The 18,940-nt window shown below is 40.1% G+C and overlaps 1 protein-coding gene across 2 annotated transcripts in view; it reads left to right on the forward strand.

Annotated features, from left to right (window-relative positions):
* myo19 (myosin XIX) overlaps positions 1-17,447 on the forward strand; it is a 55,501-nt gene extending 38,054 nt beyond the window's left edge. Inside the window, exons 23-24 of one of the 2 annotated variants that reach the window (XM_073053540.1) lie at positions 8,874-9,215; positions 14,357-17,447. In XM_073053540.1, the coding sequence (XP_072909641.1) occupies positions 8,874-9,215; positions 14,357-14,470 (456 nt within the window). In that variant the 3' untranslated portion in view covers positions 14,471-17,447. Of the gene's footprint in view, positions 1-8,873; positions 9,216-14,356 lie in introns of those variants that run through there. The other variant, XR_012099911.1, reaches the window with a different exon arrangement.
* The last annotated feature ends 1,493 nt before the right edge of the window (positions 17,448-18,940 follow it).

Below are 18,940 nucleotides of genomic sequence, written 5' to 3' on the forward strand. Positions count from 1 at the left end.
TAATCTGTCCTAAGTCCTTATGCAGCCCTCCTGTTTCCCCATACTACTTGCCCATCTACCAATCTTCATATCATCTGCAAACTTGACAACAAAGCCATCTATTCCATCATTGAAATCATTGATATACGCATAAAAAGCAGTCCAAACACCAACCCTTCAGAACAGCACTAGTCACTGGCAGCCAACCAGAAAAGGATCCCTTTATTCCCACTCAATCAGCCTCTTACCAATTAGCCAATGCTCTAACCATGCCAGTAACTTTGCTGTAATACCATGGGCTCCTAACTTGGTAAGCAGCCTCAATCGTGGCACCTTATCAAATGCCTTTTGAAAATCCAGATGTACAGCATCCATTGCATCCCCTTTATCTATCCTACTTGTAATCTCCTCAAAGAATTCCACCAGGTTCATCGGGCAAGATTTTCCCTTAAGGAAACCATGCTGACTTTGTCCTATCTTGTCTGATGTCACCAAGTACTCCATCACTTCATCCTTAACAATTGACTCCATCTTCCCAACCACTGAAGTCAGGCTAACTGGTCTGTAATTTCCTTTCTGCTGCCTCTTTCCTTTCTTAAAGAGTGGAGTGACATTTGCAATTTCCCAGTCTTCTGGAACAAAACCAGAATTCACTGATTTTTGAAAGATCATTGCTAATGCCTCCACAATCTCTACCTCTTCTCTTTCAGAACCCTAGAGTGCAGTTCATGTGGTCCAGGTGATTTGTACCTTTGGGTCTTTCAGCTTTTTGAGCACCTTCTCCCTCTTAATAGTAACTGCATTCACTTCTCTTCCCTCACACCCTTCAATACCTGGAACACTGCTAGTGTCTTCCACAGTGCAAAATATTCATTTAATTCATCTGCCATCTCCTTGTCCCCCATTATTATTTCTCTGGCCTCATTTTCTAGTGGTTCTATATCCACTCTCCTCTCACTTTTATCTTTTATATACTTAAAAAGCTTTTTCTATCCACCTTGATATTGTTTGCTAGCTTGCTTTCATGTTTCATCTTCTCCCTCCTAATGATTATTCTAATAATTCCTTCCTAACTGTTTTCCGTAGGTTTTTAAAAGCTTCCCAATCCTCTATCTTCCAGCTAAGTTTTGAGATGTTGTACTTTTACTTTTACTTTTACATTAGCTTTGACATCCCTTGTCAGCCATGGTTGTACTATTTTGCCATGTGAGTATTCCTTTGTTTTTAGAATACATCTATTCTGCACCTTCCTCATTTTTCCCAGAAACTCAAGCTATTGCTGCTCTACTGTCTTCCCTGCCAGCATCTCCTTCCAATTTACTTTGGCCAGCTCCTCTCTCATACCACTGTAATTTCCATTACTCCACTGAAATACCGCTACGTCAGACTTTACTTTCTCCCTACTAAATTTCAATCATATTATGATCACTGTCTCCTAAGGGTTCGTTTACCTTAAGCTCCCTAATCATCTCCAGTTCGTTACATAACACTCAATCCAATTTAGCTGATCTATTAGTAGGCCCAGTGAAAAAACTGCTGTTAAAGGCCATCTTGTAAGCATTCAGCAAATACACTCTCTCGATCCATTGCCAACCTGATTTTCCCAATCTACCTGCATGTTAAAATCACTCATGACTATCATAACGTTGCCCTTTTGACACAGCTTTTCTATTTCCTGTTGTAATCTGCAGTCCACATCCTAGCTACTGCTTGAAGGCCTGTATGTAACTGCCATCAAGGTCCTTTTACCCTTGCAGTTTCTTAACTCAACCCACAAGGATTCAACATCTTCTGAGTCTATGTCACATCTTTCTACTGATTTGATGCCATTCTCTACCAGCAGAGCCACACCACCCCCTCTACCTACCTTCCTATCCCTCCGATATAATGTGTAACCTTGGACATTCAGCTCCCATCTACGTGATCCTTCAGTCACAATTCCAGTGATGGCAGCAACATCATACTTAACAATTTGTAAAAGTGCAACAAGATCATTCACCTTATTTCTTATATTCTGCATTGAGATATAACACTTTGAGTACTGTATTTGCTACCCTTTTTGATACTGTATCCCTAATGCACTGATACTCACCTTGCTGGCTGCAATTTTGTTCTGTCGTCGTCTGCCCTTTCTGATAATCTGACTGCACGCTATCTTTACTTTTTTTACCATCCGTCCTACCCTGAGTCCCATCACTCTGGTACCACCCCACCCCCCTGCCAAATTAGTTTAAACCTTACCCAACAGCTCTAACAAACCTGCCCATAAGAATATTGGTCCCCCTTGGGTTCAGGTGCAATCTGTCCCTTGTGTACAAGCCATACCTCCCCCAAAAGAGATGAACCCAATGAACCAAGAACCTGAAGCCCTTCCCCCTGCACCAGCTTCTCAGCCACGCATTTATCTGCCAAATCATCTTGTTTTTACCCTTAATGATGCATGGCACAGGCAGTAATCCAGAAATTACTATCCCAGAGGCCCTGTTTCTCAGCTTTGTGCCTAGCTCTCTAAATTCTCTCTTCAGGACCTCATTGTTTGTCCTTTCTATGTATTTGGTACCAATATGGACCAAGACATTTGGCTGCTCTCCCTCCCTCTCAAATGCTGTGGACTTGATCCCTGACCCTGACACCTGGGAGTGCAACATACCATCTGGGTGTCCCATGCACATCCATGGAATCTCCTGTCTGTTCCTCTGACTACTGAGTCCCATAGAACCATAGAACACTACAGCACAGTACAGGCCCTTCAGCCCTCCATGTTGTGCTGACCCATATAATCCTTTTTTTAAAAAAAGTACTAAACCCACACTACCCCATAACCTTCCATTTTTCTTTCATCCATGTGCCTGTCCAAGAGGTTCTTAAATACCCCTAATGTTTTAGCCTCCACCACCATCCCTGGCAAGTCATTCCAGGCACTCACAGCCCTCTGTGTTTATAAAAAAAAACTTACCCCTGATGTCTCCCCTAAACTTCCCTCCCTAAATTTTGTACATATGCCCTCTGGTGTTTGCTATTGGTGCCCTGAGAAACAGGTACTGACTATCCACCCTATCTATGCCTCTCATAATCCCCTATCACTACCGCTCCCCTCTTTTGCTTCTGCATCACAGACCCATTCTGAGTGCCAGCAACCTGGTCTCCATGGCATTTCCTGGGAGGTCATCTCCCACAACAGTATCCAAAACAGATGCTCATTATTGAGGGGAATGGCCAGAGGGATGTTCTGTGCTAACTGTCAATTTGCCTTCCCATTTCTTCTCTTGACAGTCACCCAGCTACCTGCCTCCTGAAACTTGGAGGTGACTGTTTCCCTATAACGCCAATCAATGATCGCCTTACTCTCCCGTACAAGCCAAAGGTCATCCAGTTGCTGCTCCAGATCCCTCACATGGTCTTCAAGGGGCTGCAGCTGGATGCACCACGCAGAGACACTCTGGGTCTCCCAGGACTTCAATATCCAACATGAAGAACACACAACAGCTATTTAAACTACACTAAGTACCCCTAACATAGTAAGAAAATAGGGAAACTTAACAGAAATGTACCTGGACAACTTACCAAGAGTTAAAGCCTCTTCTGAGCTAAAGCTTCCTTTGAGCCAAAGCCTGACACTCCCACTCTCATCACTGACCCACTCCCAACAATGGCCACTCTGCTTGTCCGTTCTGTACCTTTATTTACTCCTTTCTGCGCTACTCCCACCGACGACCTCACTGTACTTTATTCCCGCCACTGATTAGGCTGCCGGAATGACACTGAATGCCCGTGAAGCTCTTTTGTTTGAGCGCCGCTGACCTGCGAGAAACCTCCTCTCCGCGCACTGCTCCCACTGCTGACTGGGCACTGGAATATATTAAGCTTTAAAGTAGCAATCGAAATATAGCAAAATTCAACTGGACAGATATAAAAACAAAAAATGCTGGAAGTATCCAGCTTAGCGGGCAATATCTATGAAGAAGGAAACTGTTACAGTTGTTTCGGAGAAAATCTCCTGATTGAAGATCTTTAGCCTTAAATGTTACTTCTGGTTCTCTCTCCACAGATATTGCCTGTTCTGCTGAGTATGTTATACTTTTTTTCAGATTTCCAGCATCTCTAATGTTTTGCTTTTGGATTAGGTTTCATTAGTCCTGTGTAGAAAACTTCTGCAGCATCAGAGTGGGTTGTAGAGATTTTGAAGTTTCTTAGCAATTGAAGGACAAAAATGTGGGTATTTATTTAGGGTATCCTCTAATGTAAGGTTCCGAATATTTGAAATATTAAATAACATCACTTGCCTTATTGCATCATTTGGCTTTTGCTATGATAATGTTATTTTTATAAAATATTTTATAAAACATTTTAATAAAAATGTTATTTTTCATTTTCAAGAAGTTTTTAACAAATTTTTTTTCTCAATTCCCTCAAACTGACTAATTTACAAAGTAAGTAGGGCAGTTACAATTCAACCATAGATCCGCATCTGCTGAGCTAGTTTTGAAGTGTACTTGTAAGGGAAATTAAGTTTCTGCAGGAAATACCGTAATTTGGCGCCTAAGCTTTGAGTCAGTATGGGTGGAAGTCAGGGACAGGAAGGGAGCAGTTACTCTACTGGGTGTATTCTATAGGCCCCCTGGTAGCAGCAGAGATACCGAGGAGCAGATTGGGAGGCAGATTTTGGAAATGTGCAAAAACAACAGGGTTGTTATCATGGGTGACTTTAACTTCCCTAATATTGATTGGCACTTGATTAGTTCCAAGGGTTTAGTTGGGGCAGAGTTTGTTAAGTGTGTCCAGGATGGATTCCTGTCACAGTATGTTGACAGACCGACTAGGGGGAATGCCATACTAGATCTAGTATTAGGTAACGAACAGGGTCAGGTCACAGATCTGTCAGTGGGTGAGCATCTGGGGGACAGTGATCACCGCTCCCTGACCTTTAGCATTATCATGGAAAAGGATAGAATCAGAGAGGATAAGAAAATTTTTAATTGGGGAAGGGCAAATTATGAGGCTATAAGGCTAGAACTTGCGGGTGTAAATTGGGATGATGTTTTTGCAAGGAAATGTACTATGGACATGTGGTCGATGTTTAAGGATCTCTTGCAGGATGTTAGGGATAAATTTGTCCCGGTGAGGAAGATAAAGAATGGTAGGGTGAAGGAACCATGGGTGACAAGTGAAGTGGAAAATCTAGTCAGGTGGAAGAAGACAGCATACATGAGGTTTAGGAAGCAAGGATCAGATGGGTCTATTGAGGAATATAGGGTAGCAAGAAAGGAGCTTAAGAAGGGGCTGAAAAGAGCAAGAAGGGGGCATGAGAAGGCCTTGGCGAGTAGGGTAAAGTAAAACCCCAAGGCATTCTTCAATTATGTGAAGAACAAAAGGATGACAGGAGTGAAGGTAGGATCGATTAGAGATGAAAGTGGGAAGATGTGCCTGGAGGCTGTGGAAGTGAGCAAGGTCCTCAATGAATACTTCTCTTTGGTATTCACCACTGAGAGGGAACTTGATGATGGTGAGGACAATATGAGTGAGGTTGATGTTCTGGAGCATGTTGATATTAAGGGAGAGGAGGTGCTGGAGTTGTTAAAATACATTAGGACGGATAAGTCCCCAGGGCCTGATGGAATATTCCCCAGGCTGCTCCACGAGGCAAGGGAAGAGATTACTGAACCTCTGGCTGGGATCTTTATGTCCTCGTCCACAGGAATAGTACCGGAGGATTGGAGGGAGGCGAATATTGTCCCCTTGTTCAAAAATGGAAGTAGGGATAGTCCAGGTAATTATAGACCAGTGAGCCTTACGTCTGTGGTGGGAAAGCTGTTGGAAAAGGTTCTTAAAGGTAGGATCTATGGGCATTTAGAGAATCATGGTGTGATCAGGGATCAGGGACAGTCAGCATGGTTTTGTGAAGGGCAGATCGTGCCTAACAAGCCTGATAGAGTTCTTTGAGGAGGTGACCAGGCATATAGATGAGGGTAGTGCAGTGGATGTGATCTACATGGATTTTAGTAAGGCATTTGACAAGGTTCCACATGGTTGGCTTATTCAGAAAGTCAGAAGGCATGGGATCCAGGGAAGTTTGGCCAGGTGGATTCAGAATTGGCTTGCCTGCAGAAGGCAGAGGGTCGTGGTGGAGGGAGTACATTCAGATTGGAGGGTTGTGACTAGTGGTGTCCTACAAGGATCTGTTCTGGGACCTCTACTTTTCGTGATTTTTATTAACAACCTGGATGTGGAGGTAGAAGGATGGGTTGGCAAGTTTGCAGACGACACAAAGGTTGGTGGTGTTGTGGACAGTGTAGGGGATTGTCGAAGATTGCAGGGAGACATTGATAGGATGCAGAAGTGGGCTGAGAAGTGGCAGATGGAGTTCAACCCGGAGAAGTGTGAGGTGGTACACTTTGGAAGGACAAACTCCAAGGCAGAGTATAAAGTAATGGCAGGATACTTGGTAGTGTGGAGGAGCAGAGGGATCTGGGGGTAAATGTCTACAGATCCCTGAAAGTTGCCTCACAGGTAGATAGGGTAGTTAAGAAAGCTTATGGGGTATTAGCTTTCATAAGTCGAGGGATAGAGTTTAAGAGGTGTGATGTAATGATGCAGCTCTATAAAACTCTAGTTAGGCCACATTTGGAGTACTGTGTCCAGTTCTGGTCGCCTCAGTATAGGAAGGATGTGGAAGCATTGGACAGGGTACAGAGGAGATTTACCTGGATGCTGCCTGGTTTAGAGAGTATGGATTATGATCAGAGATTAAGGGAGCTAGGGCTTTACTCTTTGGAGAGAAGGAGGATGAGAGGAGACATGATAGAGGTGTACAAGATATTAAGAGGAATAGACAGAGTGGACAGGCAGCACCTCTTCCCCAGGGCACCACTGCTCAGTACAAGAGGACATGGCTTTAAGGTAAGGGGAAGGAAGTTCAAGGGGGATATTAGAGGAAGGTTTTTCATTCAGAGAATGCACTGCCTGAGTCAGTGGTGGAGGCAGATACACTAGTGAAGTTTAAGAGACTACTAGACAGGTATGTGGAGGAATTTAAGGTAGGGGGTTATATGGGAGGCAGGGTTTGAGGGTCGGCACAACATTGTGGGCCGAAGGGCCTGTACTGTTCTATGTTTTAAGCTTGCACTAATCAGTAAATTACATAGCATACAAAATCTGTTTATTCATAAAGTTTAAATAAACTAGGAAATAGAACTTGTAAAAGAAACAGCAGTGATATTACTTATAAGAAAAGTTAATTTCTATGATAAATGCACTATCTGGAAGATAGGTGTATACAATAATCCACAAAGTGCATCCTAATTATTTATAGTTTAGCATATAGATTAACTAACTTGCAGTAGCATCACAGCACAAATCATCATATTAGCAGCAGTCAAAGGAAAAAAACATAAACAAATAAAGATTATACTGGAGAGAACACAATTAGAACAATAACTCAAACAAAGCCCAGTGTAGTGCAAGGTGATCATTGTGTTGCCATCCTGAGGCAGCGATGTGGGTTGTGCAGCTCGGTTCAGGATCTGAAAGGATGAAGGGAAGTAGTTATTCGTGAACTTGCTGGTGTGGGACTTCAGACTGCTGTACCTCCGGCTTACTAGTAGCTGCAAAAAGATTGCAAACTCTGGGTGATGGTATATTTGATAGATATTGCCATCTTGGGGCTGCGCCCCATACAAATAGTTTGGGAAAGATTGTGCCAGTGATGTATTGGAGTCCTCTACTTTCCAAAGCTTCTTGTGTTCCTCCACATTCAAATTACGGTACCAGCCCATGATGCAACATGCAAACCAAACTACTTACATTTATTTACAGCTGTCAAGAGAAGCTGATGGGCTATCTTTTGTGTAATGCTGTTTGAGTGCAAAATGTTGATCCCCTGTTTTTTAGTCTACATATAGAGCATGGACTCAGGCCCGGCGGCCCAATGAGTCCATGCTGACTATGGTGCATACTGATGTAGTCCCAATTTCCTGGGTTCAGCCCATATCCTTTTGAGGCTCACACTTCCTCGGGCAGCTCATTCCATGTACTCACACCCCAAGCATGGAAAAAGTACCTTTTAAATCTTTCTCATCTCACATGAAATCTGTGCCCCTGCCTTTGCATTTCCCTATCTGGGGAAAAGACCTTTCCTATCTATCCATTGAACCATGTCCTTTATGATTTTATGCCACCCCTTATTCTCCTACATGCCGAGGAATAAATACTTTGCCTGGCCAACCTCCCCCTGTAACTCAGGCTCTCTGGTCTTGCCAACATTCTCATACATCTTTTACTGCACTTTTTCCAGTTTAACCTTGTCTTTCCAATAACTGGGAGACCAAAACTGTACAAGTATAGGTTTCACCACTTGTATAATGTCCCAGCTCCTATACTCAGTGTCCTGACTGATGAAGGTTAGCATGTTGAACACCTTTTACACCATCCTGTCTACCTGTGTTGCTGCTTTCAATGAACTCTGCATTTGTATTCCCAAGTCCTTCTATTCAATTACACTTCATAGTGCCCTACTATTCACAGAATTGTATGCTAGTTTGACTTTCCAGAATGCCCCACCACTCACTCATCTGTATCAAAATAGTTTGCCACACTCTAGCCCATTTTACTACAGAATAATATCACTAACCATTTATTTTAAATTAATTTTATGGTTTCCTGAACATGCCAAATGCTGTACAGCATGTCTTTTTGTTAAATAGTGCCTTTTCTGAAAAGGCAAATTTGCTTAATATTGTTTCAAAAAGATACAACAGACAACTCAATGCTATCTCAGCACTGCACAGCAGTGTACTGAATTGTACTGGTCTAAAAACTGATGTACTGAAATAATAGGGCTGTCAAATAGCCAACCTGTCACATAAGCTGATTGCAATTTTTAATAAATTATATTTTAGATTAAAATGGAAACCTTGGCAGAAAAGGAATTGGATAACCCAACATACTTTAAAGACATGGAATTGATTCCTGGTTCTACGTGCTCATCTGTATTGCCACTACGACATGAGTTATTAAATAAGTGTTCTCAATCTATTCCATTTCAAAATCTAAAATTGCGCTCCTGGCCTCTGGGTTTGATTCTGTCTCCTTTTTGCATTACTGGAATAGCTCTGTCAGCATTTGAATTTCTTAAGGCTTCTACTCGACTGGCAGCATTGAAGGTGAAGTGGAGCAATACCCATAAATTAGAACATAATCAGTGTCATCAGGGTATTGCTTCTATTCGAGCATTACCTGAGGTAAGGAATACCCTTTTATTCCCCCCCCCCCCAACTTTGGTATAAGTAAAATATTTGTACCCACTGCATTTAAAACAAAATTGTAATGTGTATTCTGTAGAAAAATGGATTGTGCCACTTTCTGGTTGTGTTTAGCACTAATGTCATATTTGATCGCCCAAAACAAATCATAGTTGGTCAAAATCCAGTGAAGCAACATCAGAATGGTTACATCCAGAAATCAGAGTTAAAATGGGATGTCACAACTCCTCCTGGGACCTCATTCTATTTAGCACTACCACAGCAATCATAGAAGGCAACGGCTCTTAAAAGGTGTATTTTCTTTTAGTAAAAGAATTAAGGGTTTAGAGAGAAGGAAGCTTCTTCTCTAGGTCACTGGAGCAATGTGACAATAAATTTCATATTCTTGCAAGATATATCAGCATGATTCCCCCTCCGATAATTTTCTCCCCGCAAACACCACTTACACTGGCAGCTCGTTCCACTCTCACCACCATCTGAGTGAAGAAGTTCCCCCTCATGTTCCCCTTAAACATTTCACCTTTCATTTGTAACCCATGACCTCTAGTTGTAGTCTCGCCCAACCTCTGTGGAAAATGCCTATTTGCATTTACCCTATCTATACCCCTCATAATTTTAAGACCATAAGACATTCGAATAGAGTTAAGCCACTCAGCCCATCAAGTCTACTCTGCCATTTCATCATGGCTGATTTATTACCCCACTCAACCTACTCTCCTGCCTTCTTCCTGTAACCTTTGACATTCTGACTAATCAAGAACCTATCAACCTCTGCTTTAAATATACTCAGTCCTCCACAGCCAACTATGATTTTGTATATCAAATCTCCCTTCACTCTCCTACACTTTAGGCAATGAAGTCCTAACTATTCAACTTATTCTACTTTCTACTCTTCCACTGGCTCTGGTTGCTTTCCTCTTTTTGCACATTTGTGCAGCAAACAGTACACTACGGTGAAGTCTCCTCACCTGCTTGGTATTTTGCAAGGTGCCTCAAATTGATGGGGGCAAATCAAATCTCACCTTGGCATTTACCATTATTATCCTGTGTGTGTATGCCTTGATTACATCAATGCTTGGCAGCTGTAGTCACCAAGTGTTAATGTGCCACCATGGAAAATGTATAGTCTTTATTCCCCAGGATTTATCAATCTGAACAGTAAAGGCTGTTAAAACCAACTGTACGGTCTCATAGAGGGTGAAGTATGCATATGTGCTTCATGAGATTCACCATGAGGAAACATCTTCATGATTCACACGTGAGAGTGGAAACTTTGTTTGAAAAGATGAGGGTTCCGACTTGTGTGTGATCAGACAATATAATCTCATAATTATTTTGCATGGACAATAATGCACCTTTGGGACAGTTGGCAGATATCGTGGCTGCACAGAATAGAATCTTATGTGATCTTGACCTTCATGGAGAGCAATCTAGATAGAGGGAGGGCCACAAACAGTGGCTGTAAAAGGTATTCACCCAGAAGTCCCTCAGAAGTTTACATGTTTTATTATTTTACAACATTGAATCACAGTGGATTTAATTGGGCTTTTTTTTATATTGATCAACAGAAAAAGACTTTTGTGTCAAAGTGGAAACAGATCTTTACAAAGTAATCTAAATTAATTACAAATATAAGACACAAAATATTGCACAAGTATTAACCCCCTTTAATATGATACACCAAACTATCACTGGTGCAGCCATCTGGTTTTAGAAGTCACATATTAAGTTAAATGGAGATCTGTTTTTAGACACCTGTGTGCAGTCAAGGTGTTTCAATTGATTGCAGTAAAAATACACCTGTATCTGGAAGGTCCAATTGCTGGTGAGTCATTACCCTGGCAAAAACTACACCATGAAGACAAAAGAACACTCCAAGCAATTCTGTGAAAAGGTTATTGAAAGGCACAAGTCAGGAGATGGATATAAGAAAATTTCCCAGTCACTGAATATCCATTGGAGTAGTTAAGTCAATCATCATGAAATGGAAAGAATATGGCACAGTTGTAAATCTACCTCAAGCAGGCCATCTTCAAAAACAAGAGTGATCGTGCAAGAAGGGGACTCGTGAGGGAGGCCACCCAGAGAGCTATGACAACTCTGGAGTGGCTTCAGTGGCTGAGATGGGAGAGACTACACATAAAACAACTATTGCCCAGGTACTTCACCAAGTCACAGCTTTATGCGAGAGTGGCAAAGAGAAAGCCACTTGGGGGGAAAAAAACACATTAAGTCTTGGCTAGAGTGTGCCAGAAGGCATGTGGGAAACTCTGAAGTCAGCTGGAAGAAGGTTCTATAGTCTGACGAAACCAGAAACTGAACTTTTTGGCCATCAGACTAAACACTATGTTTGGTGTAAGCCAAACACCACACGTCATCAAAAACACACCATTCCTACTGTGAAACATGGTGGTGGCTGCATCATTATGTGGGGATGCTTCACTGCAACAGGCCCTGAAAGGTTTATGAAGGTAGAGGGTAAAATGAATGCAGCAAAATGCAGGGAAAACCTGATGCAGTCTGCAAGAGAACTGCAACTTGGGAGAAGATTTGTTTTCCAGAATACTTTCCAGCAAGTATGCTTGTTTACCTCAAGCATAAAGCTACACAGGAATGGCTTAAAAACGGTAATATCCTGGAGTGGCCAAGTCAGAGCCCAGACCTCAATCCAGTTGAGAATTTGTGGCTGGACTTGAAAAGGGCTGTTCACTCATGATCCCCATGCAATCTGACAGAGCTTGAGCAGTTTTGTAAAGAATGGGGAAAAATTGCAGTGTCCACACGTGCAAAACTGATAGAGACCTATCCACACACAAAATGCTGGAGAAAATCGGCAGCCCAGGCAGAATCTGTGGAAAGTACAATCGATGTGATTGTGCACAGAATCAAGGCTGTGATTGCTGCTAAAGGTGCATCTACTAAATACAGACTTGAAGGGGGTGAGTAATTATGCAGTGAATTATTTTGTATTTAATAATTGTAATAAATTTAGACCAATTTGTAGAAAATTTGTTTTCACTTTGAGACGAAAATGTCTTTTCTGTTGATCAGTATCAAAAAATCCACTGAGTCAATGATGTAAAATGATAGAACATGAAAACTTATGGGGGCTGGGGGGGGGGGGTATGAATACCACTTATAGGCACTGTATTTTGCTGATTGCATCCATGCAAAAACCTGAACCTTTTTTATTTTTATATGTGTGAGGAAAGGGACTCCGTTGGTCAGAGTTGACCATGGATGTTGTATCCGAGCTGTCTAGATACACAAGCTTGGGCAGTACAATGTAGAGAGCAAGCTGTTGCCCATGTAGCAAGCTGCCTCTCTCCATGCAACTGATGAACCCAAAGGAACAGCAGAGACCAATACAGTTTGGAACCAGCAGCATCACAAGAGTTGCCAGTCAGTGTTGAACTCAATGTAGGACTGCCTTAGGAACACCAGCTCAGGACTTTTCCCTTTTGGGTTTACTCCTGAAGCCTTCCCTGTGAGTGGGTATAGCCACAAGGCAGTGGAGGTTTGAGATCAGTGTTTTCCTTCTACTAGAGCAGTGGTCCCCAACCACCGGGCCGCGAAGAAACAATATTTCATATCGATATGAGTCAGGTGTACTTTTCCTCATTCCATCACGCCCACTTTTGAACGAACGCACGCGAGGTCATCAGTTGCCTAAACGCAGATACCCTTGCGTCAGGGATCATAGGTTGGCCTTGGGTAACCGGCTGCCTTGCACAGCTGGTGAGAAGTGCTGTTGCTTACTGGCCTGGAGCGCGGACAGACAGGCACTGCCTCTAAACCTGTTTAGCACACTGAATGTTCGTGGGGAACCTGGTGCTAAAATATTTGCAGATGACCTAATTCGGGCTCAGTTTCGTAAGTAGCAGAGCAGCTACTTGCTGTGATCTACTGAAAGTCATCCCTCGAGCCAAACTTTTATCGGCCGATAAATTCTACCGACCTACAAAGGGGGTGGGCACGCTCTGTAGCACTCCTCGCTCTCTCCGGACTGCGACCACCGTGGCCCCGGTACGGGGACCTCCGGCCCTTATCTTGTCCTCTCACTGGTGTGTTGCAATGATTTTATATGTTCATATGAGGAAAATAGGTGGTGTGTTTTAAGATCCAAACATTACTTAAAATGTTATGATGCTATTTACTTATAAGTGAGTTATAATTGACTTATCACTATATTCATGCTAGGAAAATACACGCTGTGTGTTTAATATTAAATTCATTAGATAAACCCTTTTAGAAACAAAGTTAAGTGTATTAGCCACTTATAAGTGACTATAGTTGACTTACTACTTAATATAGGTCCTATATTCAGGTCATGATTGCCACCTCCCACCCCCCACCACCATCAGCCAGTCCGCAAGAATATTGTCAATATTAAACCGGTCTGCGGTGCAAAAAAGGTTGGTGACCCCTGTACTAGAGGAGCTGCCAACCAAGGCTGATGAACTCCATCTTCCCGAAGCGACTGGTTTTAAGGTGCCAGTAACTCACCTTTGCCCCTTCTCCTGTTAGTAGAAACAGTTCCACCAGGCTTAGTGGCTAAGCCACACATGAAGGTCAGGAGCTGAACTTGGTTGTCAGAGGCTATTTGAGGTGTACACCATTGGGAGCCTTTAACAGGTAGTGGGAGCTTGTCCCCATTACCACTCCTGGCTATAACAACCTTAAGGAAAATAAAATACAATGTACATAATAAATATGACAATGGTATCCATGAGATGGGTATCTGAAAATTTTTCTCCCAAAGGCTTCTGTATATTTGGAAAGTGCTTGAAAACAGTGCTCTGATGCTACCCAGTCAATTTTTCTTGTGTTTACTTTCATATTGCTTGGCTTTGTTGCTTTTTGCAATGTGCTCCTGGTTCATATACAAAGTCATAGCTTCAAGCCTCATTTCATGGTGCTACTCGAATAACAATACTGGGAAAGATCAGGTTCATGAATGTGGAGTGGAGTGTATTCAGAAGTGGCTTTCTGTTTTGATCTATTACTGCTAAAATTTAGTTAGCACCTTTTTTAAAATAATGTTTTTTTCAACTTGGCTTCTTAGCATAAATTTTTAATATTATCTGGTGTAACTCAACTATTCCATTTTTCTCTTCTAGGTGCAAGTAAAGTTCCACTGCAAACGGTCTCCACTGCTTTTTGCTGACACTTACCCAGAACACCAAAAGTGCACGATCATTGGTTTTAACCAGATCTTATTGGAAAAAGTGTAATCATTTTATCAACACACCTTTCCCCTCTTTGCCCACATTCCTGCATGTGCAATCTTGTAACCACAAGGCTCTTGTAAAAGAACAATTCTCTCTGATAATGGAGTAGTCATAAACTGAAAAGTTGATCAACCATTTATCAGATTAGCTCATATAAAGTTTGGCCAGAATGCATTTGTAATGCAAGAGCATAAATTTATATTTATATTTGCACTCTTTTGATTTCACTATTTTATGAACTTTACATAAAATTTGTTTAATAAGACTTCAAAGAAATGCTCTTTCAACAAGAAGAATTACTTCAACAAAGAAAGCATGATTGGAATTGTTACATAACACTGTTTGTGAAGAGCATAACAAAATACAGTACACTGTTACACTACATTTATTCAAGTACCTGCCTATTCTCCTTTTCTCATGGAAATTAACCCAACATATCATTCCATTTTAATTTACTTCTGTATGTTGAAATCCATAGAACTGACATAAGCAGCGTATTCAATATGGATCATGTGAACAAAAACCTACAATTTGGTATTTATAGTTGCACAAGTTCGGAATTCTATTATTTATTTTTTGGTATGCAGGGAATTTGAGTAATGTACAATATTTTATCTTTTTTAAACTTTGATTCCTTCTGTAAAGGTTCTTATGATTTTGCTTAAATATTTCAGCATCAAACCGTTAATACAATTTTACTAATATCTTAGTACTGAGTATTAACTTGGGTATAATTAGAACGAGAAGAACTTTTAAGTTATTTTCTTGTCCTGCATTTGTGTTTTAGGCTATTGTTTAAAGAATTTGCTGTCTTGCTTTAATGAACTTCATCTAAAGATATACTGATTAGTGACATTGTAAAATGTTAAAACTGTTTTGTTTTCATACAGCTATCAGATCATGATTTTTTCCCCCCTGATAAATGACTCTGTATTATCAGTGAGGTGGCTGCAGGATCAAGATCCCATGGTCCTAAAGCAGTTTAGTCAAGTAGGTTTAATTAGCAAGGGAAAATATGGTTACTATTTTGATATTGTGATTGTGCATTTTGAGACAGTTACGCATCTATTTTCCACTGCCATTTCCTTTATTCCTTAACAAACTTCCATGTGTGCTGAAATTTAAAGAACCTCTTTGCTTTCACTTCCTGCAATCCTAAATGTCACCATTAACTTGGAGAATTGAGGTTTTGGCATTTGCGTCTTTTAATTTGTTGCTGCTATTTGTATCACCAGCTTACTACATATTTTTTAATATCACATGTGGACTTGATTGTTCACAGGAAATCTGTATTCAGAGAAACAACTGTATGTATTAAAGCAATACAAACAAAATGCTGGAGGAACTCAGCAGGCTAGGCAGCATCTATGGAAAAGGATAAACAGTCAACAATTTGGGCCAAGACCCTTCATCAGGGCAAGGGTCTCGGCCTGTAAAGTCAACTGTTTACTCTTTTTCATAGATGCTGCTAGGCCTGCTGAGCTCCTCCGGGGGGGGGGGGGGGGTGTTTTTTTTTGCTTTGGATTTCCAGCATTTGCAGATTTCCTCATGTATGTGTTTTCAGTTTATTGGTAAAAATTAAGATATAAGAACTGCTTAAGTTTCAGTTCAAAGCTGCATCAAAGATATAAACCTTTTGGGATTAAAGGAAATATGTTTACTTTTTAAGCGTATTCCAGTTTGTAAGATGTATTTGGATGTTTCAATGTTTTAAATAAAGATTGTTGATCATGGAAAGTAATCCTTCAGGGCAATGAAAAGAACTACTTAATTCTTTCTAGCAGCACTACTGACAATAAAAGACCCGCTCATCCTCAGAGCACAGAAAAGAGCTGAAAAAACTACTGCTGATTCCACCCACCCTACCAGTCACCTATCACCAAATTGCCAGCCAGGAGACACGTAATCTCCAAAGATGCTTTCCTGTAGCTATCCAGATTTCCAACAAAACTCACTCTGGTGTAATACCCCAACTATCCGTGCACAACATTCATTAAATCATCAGGGTTTTCCAACCTGGAGTCCAGACTCCTTGCTTCAGGGTATTGCTCCATGGCATTAAAAAAAGGTTGGGAACCCCTGGGTTAGTCTTTCCTGTTCTTCTTATTCTGTGGATGATTATTTAGTCCATTCGTATGTTCACATTTATTTGATTATTGGCATTTGTGCATGTGACCATTCTAAGGATTGCTTGCTCATGGCTGTTTGCACTATTGTCTTGTAAATTGGTGATTGCTATTGTGCTGTCCATTTATGGTATTGTCCTGTGTTTTACACTTGACACCGAACCAGAGTCATGTTTCACATACTGGCAATTAAGTTATATTTTGTTAATACGAGATCATTGGGTTATATGATTTGTCATCTCTTAATTCTTAAGAGGAAACCTAAGAACTAACAATGTATATGTTTATTTGAATTGGTGTATTTCACTATATTTACTCTAAAATGAAGAACTGTTGCCCAACAAAAATTCAGATCATTGATGGAATTTTTAAAAATTCACAATACTAGTAAGTGTTGTTCAGAGAGTTCAATATGTACTTAAGTGAAAGAAAGGCATACCAATGCAGAATTTTAAATGTGCACAATCTTTTGGCATTTGTTGTTTTTAAATAAGAGATGTTAATTGATTTTATTCATTTTGTCAGCATGTATTTAGTAGTGCTGTTAGATGATAACATTTGCATTGTCTTAGCAAGAAATGTGATTTCTACTCCAGTTCTGCACTTTATAAGCAGAAATTGCTGCTTACACTGTTCTTCAAAACAATGTTTTTTTAAAAAAATTGTATACTTGTCACAAAAATGCAAAAAATTATTAGGGGTTATTTAGAAATACTTGAAATGTTTAGAATTGTTGACAAATTTAAATATCTTATTAAAATATGATCAATTTTATTATCTGTACTTTAGCACTTAGGCTTAATAAAAATGTATTAGCTATTACACCTATTATCAATAAAGGGAGCATGACAATACCTTTTGGTTTAACTCTAATCTGCACACATTTACAATACTTTGTGGTTGTAATCAGTATACAAGTGAAAGTGGGAAATAACAGTTCCAAGTTCTGGCCACTTTTTTTTAAGGTGTCTAGTATTCTGCAAAGATGTTTTGCAGAATATATCTTATGGACATTCTTTTTTCTTATCCACATCCACCCCTTTGGATACATTTAGTAAAGGCATTATTCATACTATAGGAGTTAAGACCAAACTCATTTCAATCAGACATGCTTTTCCAACAGATAACAGTTCTCTTTTCCTCATTTATGCAAAACCTCCTCTTAGAATAAGAATGAATTCTGTTTGTTTTATTGAAAATAACTCTAGGTCATACATTCCAATTTTGTACATTTGTAAAGAGCAGATTAGAGTAAATTAGAGAAAATCCATCCAAAATAAATAACGTTCAAGAAGTTAATGGGAGAGAAAGGGATCAGTCAGAACATGATGGCTATCCTTTCTAAGAGGATGTGGCTTAGAGACTGATTGGAGTGATGGTAATGTAAAATTATGTTGATTCAGAAAGGTAATCTTAGAAAGTAGCAATTAAAACATCACTACTGAAGAAAGGATGTTGGGGGAAAGAAGCTATTGACCATTTAGCTTCATCAGTTAATAAGGAAAATGCTGGAATCTATTATATAAGTGGTAATATCAAACTGATGCTTAGAGAAATAATATTTAATAAACCTGTTGACATATTTAGAACTACTAGAAGCCTTCACTAAGGTTCCATGCTGGAGATTATGAAACTAAATTGTGTAATATACTGGCATGTACTGAGAATTGACTAATGATAAAACAATAAACTTTTTTGGACTAATGCGATATGGGACTTGGCACTGATGCCCCAGGTGTTCAGCCTTTATTGATGATCTAATGGTATGAAGTGCAATGTACCTAGATCTACTCCTGATTCAAAAACTTGGTGGCAATGTTTGAGAAATAAGTGAAAATGCTTAGGAAGATTTCTACTTAAATAATTGAACAAGAAGACCAGAGGAATCTAATGCATAAAAATATTGAATATTAAACAGAAATTTTGAAAGATATGGGTTTTTAGAGGGACCTTGGTGTCTTTATTCATTGAATCAAAGATAACATGAATGTATAGTAACCATTTAGTAAATTAAATGGTATTTTAACTTCATTGCACAACTTGTAGAGATGTCTTATGTAATGTATCATATTGAGCCCTGGCGATTTTGCAGCTACTAGTGAATAAGCCAAATCATCGTACCTAGTGGCAATGATGATATAGTTATATTTATGTAAACGATAAGCCTTTGTATGCTATCTCAGCAAACAAGTTAGTGAGCAGCAAATGTTAAATAGGGGGAGAGTGCAGAAGTGGAGGTAAATGTTCAAAGCAGCAAACTAAATTTTGATTTTATTGATATACTATTTATATATCACACTTATTAGCTGCCACCTTAAATATTTTTGTTGTATTTTAAAATTTATCA

The sequence above is a fragment of the Hemitrygon akajei genome, chromosome 8 (genome assembly GCF_048418815.1).
Source record: "Hemitrygon akajei chromosome 8, sHemAka1.3, whole genome shotgun sequence".
NCBI lineage: Eukaryota > Metazoa > Chordata > Chondrichthyes > Myliobatiformes > Dasyatidae > Hemitrygon > Hemitrygon akajei.